At 27.9% G+C, this 13,257-nt stretch overlaps 2 protein-coding genes across 2 annotated transcripts; one reads left to right on the top strand and one right to left on the bottom strand.

Moving 5' to 3' along the window:
• The first annotated feature begins 2,289 nt into the window (after positions 1-2,289).
• LOC137806028 (uncharacterized) lies at positions 2,290-3,491 on the top strand. Its single transcript, XM_068605907.1, has one exon. The coding sequence runs from the start codon at positions 2,338-2,340 to the stop codon at positions 3,304-3,306; it is 969 nt and encodes a 322-aa protein (XP_068462008.1). The 5' UTR covers positions 2,290-2,337; the 3' UTR covers positions 3,307-3,491.
• A 1,811-nt stretch (positions 3,492-5,302) lies between these two features.
• On the bottom strand, positions 5,303-10,085 carry LOC137805721 (protein TRANSPARENT TESTA 16). The gene is made up of 7 exons (XM_068605655.1): positions 9,797-10,085; positions 8,251-8,320; positions 7,987-8,151; positions 7,398-7,439; positions 7,233-7,274; positions 6,211-6,410; positions 5,303-5,453 (listed from the first exon to the last, which is right to left on the bottom strand). Coding segments are annotated over exons 1-7 (708 nt in total). The 5' UTR covers positions 9,985-10,085; the 3' UTR covers positions 5,303-5,452.
• Between the last annotated feature and the right edge of the window lie 3,172 nt (positions 10,086-13,257).

The following is a 13,257-nucleotide window of genomic DNA, read 5'->3' as shown; positions in this document are numbered from 1 at the left end:
ATTAGTTACTATATTAATTAAATTAAATATTATTTTATAAATTAAAAAACTATTGATATCTAAATTAATTTTTACTATTGATAAATAATTTTTAAATTGATATCTAATTAGCTAATAAAATTTTAGTTACTAAACTTATAATCTAAATAATTGATAGTTAAAATTTTAGTAATTAATTAGATATTAATTCATAAAATATTTATTAATTATAGAAACTAATTTAGATATTAACATTTTTTTGTTATTAAAATAATATTTAATTTAAAAAATATAGTAACTAACTATTTTTTTTTTTTAAATTAATTTTTATTTAATAATTTTTTAATAGTAATATATGATATTCGTTCATGTGTGAAAATGATCTACATAGTCAAGAGGTAGTCTTTAGATTCATACCCATATATGTGATATTCTAAAGTGAGTTTATTCTCTTGGAAAATATGGAGAGTTACTATTAATTTTAAAATTAATATTAATATTTTGGTTCCTTTAAAGGAACAGATGCATAATAAACTACTGTAAAGAAATTATTAACATTGCTCTATTTTCTATATTCCCACAAAAATGTTGAAAATATATTAGAAATTTGAGATATGTTTATTCGAGTTTTTGAGACATTAAGCAAAAGCTAATCAAACTAAATTTAATTAAGAAAACCTATATCATTTATTTGCCCAAATATAAATAACATCAACTACTTTGCTTGCCTAATTAATGCCCTATCTTAGTTAAGCCACTTTCCTTTTATATTGTATTTAGTTATAATGTATAAAAAAAACTGTTTTTTAATATAAAAAAAATGTGCGAAAGCATCATTATACAATATTAAGATTTTAAATATTATCTTAGCATTTGTAAATTATTTGCATCACACCATAAAAATTATATAAAAAATAACAAAAGTAGAAATACTGAAAATAATAATTGTAAGTTAAAAAATCATGACTTACAGTCTATTAGCGAACACATCTCTTAAATGGTGTGTCTGTATTGAATACACGTATCTAACACTAACACTCGTAGAACCATAGTATTTAAATTCATAATTATATAATATATAAATCCGTGTTACCGTATTTTATATTTTAAAAATTATAATTTTTTTCTGTGTGTCTCTATATAAGTGTCTATATTACCAAGCTTATAATATATACTTCTACAAAGTAAAATTCTTTAATTGATAACCTAAACAAATATTTTAGCAAATTTATTCCTTCTCTTCTCTTATGCATGTGTGAAAAGAATAATACAACAAAATGTTGTGTTCTTGTTGCCTTTCGTTGTTGACGAAAATGAATCTTTTACTGAAAAGTGCTTGAAATAATGTAAAATATATGATATAAAAAAGTATAGAAAAGTGCTAAGAATAAAGTTACACATGAGATGAAAACATGAGATCCTCTTCTAAAGAATTGCAATTGATGAATGAAAATGTATGAAAAGTTGCAGTAATGCATTATTAAATTGTTTCTTCTTTTGGTGAAGATCTTTTCAATTTCACTTTTGTTGCAAGAAAACGACAAGTTAACCTTGTCTTAAAGAAGAAGGTGAAAGCATTAATTCACATACCAAATTGCATTTCTCCAAGATTAGTAAAAACACTAAATTTCATTATTAACTTCAATTGGTTTCACACGACAAACAAAGAAACACATGTGGAATTACATACGGTAGATGGTCTGGTCCGATAGTAGGTGGTCTAATAAGTCCAACAAACGATCTTTAGAATAGGCTTGAAATAACTCTGATATCATATTAAGAAGTAAATTTTAAATCTAACTTAACCTCATAAAACTGGTTTATAAGGTGAGATTTCTACCTACATATATATTATGAAATATCTTAATCTCTAGTATATGTGAGATCTCGAACCAACAGGTACAAATTCTGCAATATGAGGTGCTGTTGGTATACCAGTTTTTGTTTGTACATAGCTGATGATACTATCAGTTTGGTAGCACATCATGCAATCAATAAATGTTCATCACTCACCAAACAAAATCCCTTTTCCTTTGGACTCACGTTGCCTTAATCTTAACACCATTTCTTCACTTCAAAATTCAACAACACCTTCAAAAAATTTGCTTACATTCAACACTTGGTATGCTTCAGACAGGAACTGAACTCCTCTCTGAAAGGCAATTGACAGAGGAAACTGCATAAACAAAGTAAATAAATGAGGCCACAGTGTTGTTTTAACTGCAAGATGGAATTTTGATTAGTTGGTCTTTCTTCATCCACTTCATCTTGAAGTTGAGTACCCCAACCAACAAAAAAAATTATCCACAAGGTTCTTATTTATAAGATCAAACTTTAATTTACCAACACAACCATATAATGAACATGTTCTTCTGGCTCCCAACATACCCAACATTGGAATGGGACCAAGAACAAGTTCATGCCACATTGTTCAAGTGCATCAGTTGGCAAGTGGAGGAAACCTTGGACACTATCCACTGCCCTTACCATTATTTCTGTGACAAAACATACCCTTCAAACTATCCTCTTCTTGTTGATATCTTGGTGCTTCTCTTCACCACAGCTTCTTACTTGCTCACTCTTGTCACAGTGATAATGGACATGATGAGTGGTGGAAGAGGGAGAATCTTTTTGAGTCAATCAAAGAGATTCCTTTTGCCCTCTGGGCCAGTGTCCCTCCCAATCATAATCTTGGCCTTTGCAAAGGGTCCTCAAATCAACACAATATTCCCACTCTCTTGCCTTGGCCCTGCAATTCTTCTGATGGTTCTGATTTCTGCCTTGTCCTTTGACAGTGGAGCTGATAAGGACTTCAAGTACACTATTTTTGTGGCTTCAACAGTGTCTGGCATTTTGCATGCAAGCTTGTATCTGGATTCTGTTGTGCTGCCTTATTACACAGGCTTTGATGCACTCATGTCCTCAACATTTTCAGGTGAGTGTGCCTCTTGTGTGTGCAGGAAAGAGGCCTTGGTTGTGGGAGGGAAGCTGGTGAGGTACAGGGGTTGGTCAATGACCACTTTTTTTGTTGTGGGGGTGTTGTGTTTGAGGATCATATGCAAAATCTCAGGGGAAAATTATGCAGGAAAATTGCTGTTCATCAGAGTGTTGATGGAAAAGTTTAGCTGGATCTTGATAACTGTGGATTGTGTTTATCTGACAGTGAACTCACCACCAGAAAGATTGGTGCTGAGAGTTGCTGCTTTTGGAGGCATATTTCTTTTGATTTTTCTCCATGTCCTCAAAGAGGCATGCAGTCAAATTTACTCAATGGCTTGTGTAGCAGAAAAATTTAGATGGATGTTGTCACCATTGCAAAGAGTATGAAGAAAAAGCAATTGTGAAAAACAATGGATTTTGTGAAGTGAATCAATAGTTTAGTTTTGTTGTAAAGAACATGCTATTTGCAATCCTGTGCTATTGTTCTTCATTTAGTTCTTCTTTGCTTGTCCATTTCACACCCACAATTTGGATATTATAGTGCATTGAAATGAAAAAGAAAATTAAACTACTACCCCACTGCACTAAACCAGTAAAAGTTGGTCCAACTGATAAGAGTGATATTAATATTCACACCAAAAAAAGTAAAATTCTATCATGAAAATAATGAAAAAAATATTACTTTGATATAAAAAAAAATTATTAATTAAAAACCAATTTTATAATAAAAAGTTATTAGTTTTTATATGAACTAAATTATATATTATCTTAGAGACTAAAATAATTATTGGTATCTAAATTATTTTCTATTATTGATACTAATTTAGAGATTATTTATCAAGAAATTAATTTAGATATCAATAATTTTTTTAGTCTTTAAAATAATATCTAATTTTGTCAATATATAAGATTGATTTCTATTTAATGATTTTCTTGTAATTTACCATATAATTTTAAAATTACTTTATCATGCCATTATTTTTTTTAAAATTCAATTATAATTTAATACAAGGTTCTGAACATATCATCATTCACAAAAATCTTGTTGATGAAAAATGCTAAATGATCTTTTGACATTGAAGACATCTTTTAATTTGTAAAGAAATTCTGAGACCCAATTACATAGACACAAAAAGTAAAGAAAGAAAATGACTTGCAACAACTTGTTTTTACCTTGAAAAGATATTTGATTTAATTTTTTTACATATTAAAATTAATTGTTCTCTACTTTTAATTGGAAAAGCTAAATATAGATGATTAGTATAATATCATGGGGTAGAGTGAGAAGGATGCAGAGGTTAGGAAGCCAAAATCAAAATTTTGAGGGGATTACTATTTTATTTCACCAATAAAATAATACTTAAAGGTAAAAGTTTAATTTTCAAAACTTTTGGAGTACTTTATGGCCACCTACAATTAAATAATTCTTTTTTACTAATGATTATAGAGTAAAGTATAAGATAAATGATTTTTTTTATTATATATTCATGTAACTAGCTTAGATATGGAGATTATGTGATTTGAAAACCATGCATCCAACCCAATTCTAATGGAATTTTCTAAAAAAAGTTCAATTCAATCCAACCTACAAAGTTTATTTATTTATTTAGATTAGGTATATTCCTATTTTTTTTTTCATTTATTTCAGTAATTAAATAAAAAATTAATTTTTTATCTGTTTAAAAAAGTTTATTGTATGGAAAAAAAACTTTAAAAAAAAGGAGTTAAGGGTTAATGGGAGAGAGACAAAAAAATTGCTTTTGGCACCTCCTTAATTTCTCCTTACATCTCATAGTCTCACTTGAAAAACAAAATTAACATTTTAAATTTCTTGAAACGTTTCGAAATTAATAAAAGACATTTTGATTACACATTTTTAGAAGTCATTGGAACAAAATATATTTTTGAATGTGTTTTGATTTCAAAAAATATAGTTTTTAAATTATTTATTCTAAAATCTTTTATATTGAATTTTATCATTGTGGAATAATTTTTTTTAAATTAGAATCTATTTGAAAGTAATGTTCCAAAAAAAAATTCTAAAAATGTAAAAAAGAAAACTTTAGGGTAATATTTAATCTATAGTCATAAATTATTTTCTGTTAAAGTATTATCTAAATATTTATTTTATTTTTTAAATTATAAAAAAATATAATTATATATTTGAGAAAATTATAATTAAAGTCATTTCAACATTCAAACGAATAATATATATATTTAAAAAATATATTATTAAAAAACTATGATATTTCAACTAGTTGACACCTACATCTTTCAATTTAAATCAATTATCTAGTATCTCTATTCTACCATAAACACATATCCTCAAAACAACTAAAATTAAATTTGATGTACATACTTAATTAATTGAAAATAAAACAAAAAAAATGAGAGTAACAAGTTATTAATTATAGTGTCAATTCCAAGCTATGTTTCCTTAAGAAAGAGGGTTGAAAATGTATCTATATATTATTACAAGGATAATATTAATTATAGCCTCTTCATTCCCTGAAGAAATCACTCCATAAATTACTCTGCAAGTCATCACAAACCACACATATCATATTCATCAAGATATATAATTAATATAATATATACTCAGAAAATAAAATAAGAGAAAAATGATAGAGGTGATGATGCATATGAAGAAAATAAAATAAAAAAGTCTGAAAATGGTACAAACACACATGAAGACACTAGAGATCAACATTATTCACATTAATTGAATTTCATTTGTGTGGATTAAATTATGGAGGAATGATATTTCTGAAAACACTATTGAGAATTTATTTATGTTCAATGTTTGGTAAATATTATCATTTATTAAGAACATTCTTATATTTATCTCGTTAAAAGAGATTAAAATAATTGATAGATTGAAGGTGAAAATGAAAAAGCAACAACAACTTCCATTATTCCATAAACTACGAAAAATATAGATTGACAATCTTCTCAGTGTACAACCCTCTTTCTTTGTTTAAAAAATTTCAATATTTATATAAAATAATAAAAATATCTTTTTTTTTATATCATCAATAATTAGAAGTTGTATAATGAACAATCTGAAACTCATATTTTCTAAAATAATTATGCAAAACTTGAAAGGGAAACTCCAAAACTTCATATAGTTTCTTGAAGAAACTACTCAGCCAAAAAAACACAATTCATGTTTTGAAACTGTCAACAACAAAAAAACATATGCATGCATGCATATGTATATAGTGTTGTATAAGAGAATGTATAAAGAGATAGATATAAAGAGTATAAAGAGATAGATATATGTATATATACCATATATTGGTATCTTGGTGAGGGTTGATATTGGGTTGTGCAAGTTGAAGATAAGGGTGAAAGTGAGGAAGCACAGGGGAAGCAAGTTGAAGGATGCTGCCAGCAGGTTGGTCTTCAAACAATGAAAACTCATCCATCACATTCATTCCTTTGCTTGCTTCCATTCTAGCCTTCTCAAACTCCAACACTGCTCTCTGTTCCTGAATCCATTCTTCCCAACTTTTTGTTAACAACATATACATCATCTAATGTTATTATGCCAAACAAAACTAAGTTTCCACAAGTAAACATAAGAGAAAAATAAAATGAGTTATTAAAGTTAAAATTAATCATGTTTAAATTAATTCATAGAAGGGATGAAGGTTTTTGTGAAGTAATGGAGGTTTTTTTTTAAAGTCACATCCAGGTCAAGATTTATGAGAGTTATAAGTAGCAGATATGGAGTTAAACAATGATTTATGAAGGAGATTATCTTTTTTTTTCCTCCATTGAGTCTTTTTCTGTTGTATCAGAGAGATCTAATCTTCGATGACTTTATTTTTACCCTATATGTTTGCTACTACACGGGTTAAATGTGAGGGAAAAGTTTTTAGGTTTATGGTTATTTTGAATTGACATTTTTGTAATCTCATTTATGTACACTTGACTATTTGTAGATGGTTGGGGTATCACAAGTACCCTTTTATTTATTTATATATATTTTTATGATAAAAAAGGTTAATATAAGAAATATTTTATATCATTTTTTAAAATTTTATTTTTACCTTTATATATAGATATATTTAGTTTATAGAAAAAATGTATTATTTTTTACTTTTCTCTTCTAAAAATACTTTAAAAAAAAGTTATCTAAACATAAACTAAGTCCAAAAAAAACTTATATACACATAAAAAAAATCTTTAATTCTGATTACATAACAACATCAACAATACAAACATTTATAACCACACACACATTTATAAAAGTTTTGTAATAAATTCAAATGGGGCTTATATTAGTTTTGTAAGTTTTATATTCTTACCCAAGTGGACAAATTATTGTTTTCCTCTTCCAAGATCCTTTCCTGAATCATAATTAAGAAGATAGAATTAATTAAGAAGATATAATGAATAAATATGGATAATGTTTTGTTTTAAAATGCAGGGTTTTTAATGTGTAAGATGAAGAATGTGAAAGAGTGTTATACCTTCCTTCTCAGATTCTCCATTTGTTGTTGCAAGAGCTCATTCTGCATGGATTCTCATGTCAGACAATTGGTGACAGAGATGGAACATTAAAAATTAATTGCCTATATTACAAACAATTCTTCATGTTTCAATGTGTCAACTCTCCTGATTTTGAAATACTTTTGATCACCAAGAACAAAGCTATGAACTAAACAACAAATTTGATATTTTAATGAATTGGGTAATTTTGTTTTATTAGTCTTTAAGAATTTGTTTACTTGGATCATGTTGGATTTTATTAGAATTTTATGTAAATATTTTGTGAAGTTGATTTATGTAATTGTTTTTCTACAAAGATTATTCCTTAAATACTTTCATTTATTGATTTTTTTTATTAAAAGCACTAAAAAACATATTTAAGGGATATTAAAATTGTAAAAAGCACTAAAAATAATCCATTATTAAATGCATTTTTTAAGGGACAAAAATCTTATTACTTTCAATTTTTTTACACCAATTGAAAATGTAATTGATAAGAAACTAAATTAGAGTATTGAAATTAGATATAACAATTGGCATATTGAAAAGAAGAGTGCATTGATCACATACCTGACGATTTCGAACCTTTGCGACAGAATTCTCCAATTCTTGTTCAAGTTTGTTCAAATCTTCATATTGCAAACACCCCATGTCTTCTCCAAGATACCTTTGAATTCCCAGTTCAAGACGAAGAGTTTCTTGCCTCAGCATTGCCATGTCATGGATAAACTCTTCCTGCAAATGCATACAAACCTTCAAAATTTATTCATAACACTTTTTTTTTCTTTGATTTTATGAGAATGTGAATGAATATTTAGCAGGTGAGTTTCATACACGGGGATGATCACGTTCTGCAATGCGAGCTCCTGTTGTTATCTGATACCTCTCTATGATCTGCTCCATCCTGATCAATCACACACTTTTCATGTTTAAAACAGTGTAATAGATGCAAAACCTTCGTATTTTTCAGAATATCAAATCAGATCAAATCGTGATAATCACCATTGTTAACACTAAGTAGATTTTAAGTGTGATTTAAACCTACAAAATGAAGTTTCAACCTATTTAATATAAAAAAAATTATCAGATAAGAATCATTTCACAAACAAAAGGCAAATGTCACATTTAAAAAGCCTAAATCTATAAAGAAACTAACATTTAACAACTAATCTCAGAACACCACCTAAATCTAAATCGAAAAATCCAAAGCAAACACCATACAAAAGATAAACATTAGAACTTAAAATCAAGGACTGATTGTCTCAAAACCAACAGCACACAGAAATAACAATCATAGAAGACTCATACACTCAGAACAGAAAACACCCATAAGTTCAACCTACTTGGATATGGTACTTCCAACTATTTAGGTGTGAAAATATAAAAAAAATCAAACGATTTTAGTTAACTCTGAGTTTGGTGTGAATAATGTAAAAGTAGTAGCTAGTTATAGTTGTGGATGAATACATTGAATAGGCCAAAGAGATGAGTTTTTGATTAATGTGATAGGTTTTTTTAGCCAGAAAAATGAATGCATGATTCAGACATGAAAAGTTAGAGGGTTGAAGAGAGAGTTTAAGAGAAGATCACAAGTATATTGTGGTTGAAAAGGAAATCCATAACCCAGCACATGCCACACTGAGAAAACAAATCATTGCTTGAAGTGATCAGATCTATAATCACCATGTCAGACATGAAACATGCAAAGTCCAAGGCACTTGAGTGGGTCAACCTTACGTTTGAGAATGAAATTAAGATGATATCGACCTAAAACCTCCTCTCACATCACACACACACAACATAAAGAGACACTTAACACACCACAGAATTAGTTACATTTGAGGAGAGAAATCAATCAACAAGAGAAGCTGAAAACTAACACAATCGAAACCCTTTTTGGAAGAATCAACACATGAAAACTGTATGTGTGTACAAATCACTAGAAACCCTTGTTTTACTTCAGGATCAACAGAATAAAAGTTTTAGAAGCAATTAAGAAGAAAACAAATCAACAGAACTAATGCTCAAAACTAGCCAGAAATGGAAGCCATTTTGGAAGAATTAACAACAGAAAGCTGTGTGTATAAACAAATCAAAAACTTTTTTTTATCAGAAAAAATAATATACACTTTAGGGAACCCTTAAACAAAACTCAACTCTAAAGATGTATTCAAAAAAATTCATCATACACAAAGGACTAGGTTTCTTTGGCTTTTGCTTTAATATAATAAACAGAAACCCTTATTTTACTTCAGAAATTGAAAGAAAGTTTAGTGTCCTTTTTGTTCTTTGTGTTGATTTTTTAAAGAGACTAACATAGATATTTCTTGTAATGGAGGGATCTGAGAAAAAGTGAAATGAAGGGGTAGTAGGCATGCACCTTAAGGCTTCAGTGCACCATTGCCACATCTTCCCAGTGCTGGAGAAGATGATGATTCCGATCTGTGCATCACAGAGCACAGAAAGCTCCTTTGTCTTCTTGATGAGGCCACCTCTTCTTTTGGAGAAGGTAACTTGCCTTGTGGTGGTGTTCTCGATCCTCTTTATCTCAATCTTTCCACGTCCCATTTCTCACAAACCCTACCTTAATTTCCTTCTACCCTCAGTTTCTCCTCCAATCCCTCTACACAACATTACCACATAAAGAAACAAGTTAAAGCAAATTTACTTCTGTGTATATAAACCAACCCTTTGAGTTCTTTTACCTTCCAAATTCAACAGAAAACAAGCAATGATTTTAAGAGAAGAAAAAAGAAAAAAGGGTAATATCACTTTACTAATAACAACAAGTAAGAGATTAGACTGCATATAATCTGTGAGTGGCTAGAAAAGAAAGATGTGCATGTTTGAAAAACGCAGAAAATGCTTTATTAGGGCTACTTGTAAAGTTAAAGAAAATGTTCATAAGAAGGTGAGAGAGAGAAGGTGGAAGAGGAGTAGAAGAAGTGTTGAAATCAACAACTTGGTACCTTGGAAAACTTTCTTTAGTTGTGGAATTAGAGCTTGAGAAATATCACACTAGCTTGCTATTAATATATACCAAGAAATATGAAGGCAATTTCTGAGAGATGGATGTCCAAAACTGCCACAAAGCATTCTTGTATATGGCAAGATAATGCAGAGAGAGGGCAAGGGTGGTACTGTCATTTTGTGTAGGTGACATAATGAATGTGTGGCTAAACATGCAATTTGGAAAAGCTTAAACACGACCACTAGTCTTATGTATCAGAAAAAAAAGACATAGTCTTTAATTAATCTCTTGCTAAGAACATGAGTTTGAGTCTTTGTGATTTATGTGAAAATTTTGTTATTGCATGCAGCAGGTCCAAGCAAAAAGATGATGGTGGTGTGATCATTTGAAGGGTTTTGGTAATATTGTGAAAAAACTAGGGTCTCTGGTGTCATTTCAAGAGTGTGGAGAGAAGGAGTTGTTGCAAACTAAACCAGTGTTATTCCTGGGACTAAAGTGAAATCTGAAGTTTGCCAGAAAAGGAAAAAAGTGAGAATATTAAGGTTACTATAAATGGTAGAAGACTAATTTAGAAAAGACAAAGAATCACAATTTCTGTGCACAACCTTCATTGGCACATGTACCAGTATTAAGAGCCTCTTACTCTGTGCCCACAAGACACCAACCACCTTTGAAAAATCAAAATAATTTTCAGAATGTGTTGTTGTGTGTATTCAACTCTGCTGCATCACTGTTTCTATGGTTAATATTTGTTGTGCCTTTTTTATCATATTATTATTACCTCTGCAACTTATTTAGATGTTGGAGAAGCATTATTACAGCACTGTATCCAATTAATACCCTTTTCAGGATCTCACACTTTGCATATGCTGAGATAACATGTTTATTGTTTTTTCTATTACCAAATATTAATAATTAATTTATAATTTTTTAGTCTATAAAATAATATTTAATTTATTATTATTTAACGTTGTTCTAACCCAATTAAAAAACATATACACATCTTCAACATAGATAGCAGCAGATAACAATCAAGATTAATGCTTATAGTTAATCTTTGAGATATTATCTTATCTGAGTTTTGAGTTTGATTACTATTTTCTCCTTAAAAAATATTTTAATTTTTTTTAAATATCCTTAATTTAAATCCCTAAATAGTGTGATATTATTGAGCATATTGGGAATAAGATTCCAATCAATTTAAACAAAATGTTCTATTTTTAATTTTCATGGAGGACGATGAAACTTCTTTTCATATTTTCTTATTTAAATCTTTATTGGAAGAGATGAATAAAATGTGTGTTGAACTCAAGCCTTAATTTCATCATAAATTTAAATTCCTCTTGGAAGAAAGAACGTTATAAAGATGGTTTTAGATTAAGTAGGGTTGTTTAATTAAATTTTTCAATGAAACACGTAATAATGTTCAATTGTTTATGCAAATCATCATTGTTTATGTATAAAAAAAATATATTCTATAAAAAAATTATTATATGATAAGCACAAACATTAATTTTTAAAATAGTATGTGACAATTAAGTATAATAAGACTTTTTAAAGTTCTTCATAAAATTATTAATATAAAAGGATGTTGGAAAAAATTGTCTTATGAAATCAGTTTTGGAACATAAAAGTAGGTAACTCTCTTAAATCTTGTAAGTTTGATTAAATATATTCTCTTTCTTAGACTTTCTCTCTGTAATAGGTTTGAACCTAAGTTTTTCATATTATTTTATTATTATTATTGATAAAAAAAATAAGTGTTATATTAAGTTAAATATAGTTTAGTGTAGATGTCATTATCAAATTTACAAAATTAAGACAAACAAGTCATTTTATTTAAGAGTTGGATAATGTTTAACAATTTAATTTAATTTTTTAGTATTATATTCAGATATTTAATATACTGAAATTTAATAAATAAAATAATTATTAATAGAGTGATGTAGCTGGTATGGATGTAGACATATAACGTTATTGATTTTGTGAAAACACGAAAGGTGAGTTTATTTTTCATAAGAAAACCCAAAATACATCACACATTATGCTTAGTACCATGAGCACCAACATACTCACAATACACTTTTTCTCTCTCTTCCCTTTTCTTCAAATATGAGATAAAAAAAAAACAGAATAAAGGTGTTACTTTCTATTTATGTCAACCATTTTCTTCATAAATATTGGAGAGAACAAAAAATAAAATAAAAATATTTTTTAACATAATTATTACTATTTTATATATAATTTAATTTGTAAAAAGTAGTTTTACATAGTTTTAATTTTTTAAAATTTTTGTATAAGTTAATTTAGCATATAAAAAATATTTTTTTCTATAATAATTGTTTATAAAATTTTATAAATATATTCTTTATTTTAAAACTCAAACTTTGTCCCAACATGTTTGTTGCATGTACATGATAAAGATGTATCAAAATCTACAAAATTATTTGTTTTTAAAGATGTATCAAAATCTACAAAATTATTTGTTTTTGGTAATTTGAAGAGGGATTAAAACTCAATTTTGTAACATTTAGGATTGAGTGATTTCTTGTCGATGTTGGTGGTGTTGTAATGAAAATGAGGTAACATTGTTATAGACTTTGTTACTCATTTTCTTCATGATTTTTTAGGGACATAATTTTGTTTGAGTTATAATGTACCAGATGATGAAGAGTTTACGTTTTTAAAAACTTTTCATGGATGTTCATGTAACACTACACACTCCTAAATACACATTTGTATTTTAAATTGAGTAATCTGAAATATAAAATTTGTATTCCATATGCAAAATTTAGAATATAAAAATTGTATTCTAAATTGTGCAATTTAGAATGTAACTTTCTAAAAGTATTTCAACTTGTATAATCCAA

This window comes from Phaseolus vulgaris, chromosome 3 (assembly GCF_000499845.2).
Source record: "Phaseolus vulgaris cultivar G19833 chromosome 3, P. vulgaris v2.0, whole genome shotgun sequence".
Taxonomy (NCBI): domain Eukaryota; kingdom Viridiplantae; phylum Streptophyta; class Magnoliopsida; order Fabales; family Fabaceae; genus Phaseolus; species Phaseolus vulgaris.
This window is presented reverse-complemented; position numbering and strand designations above follow the sequence as displayed.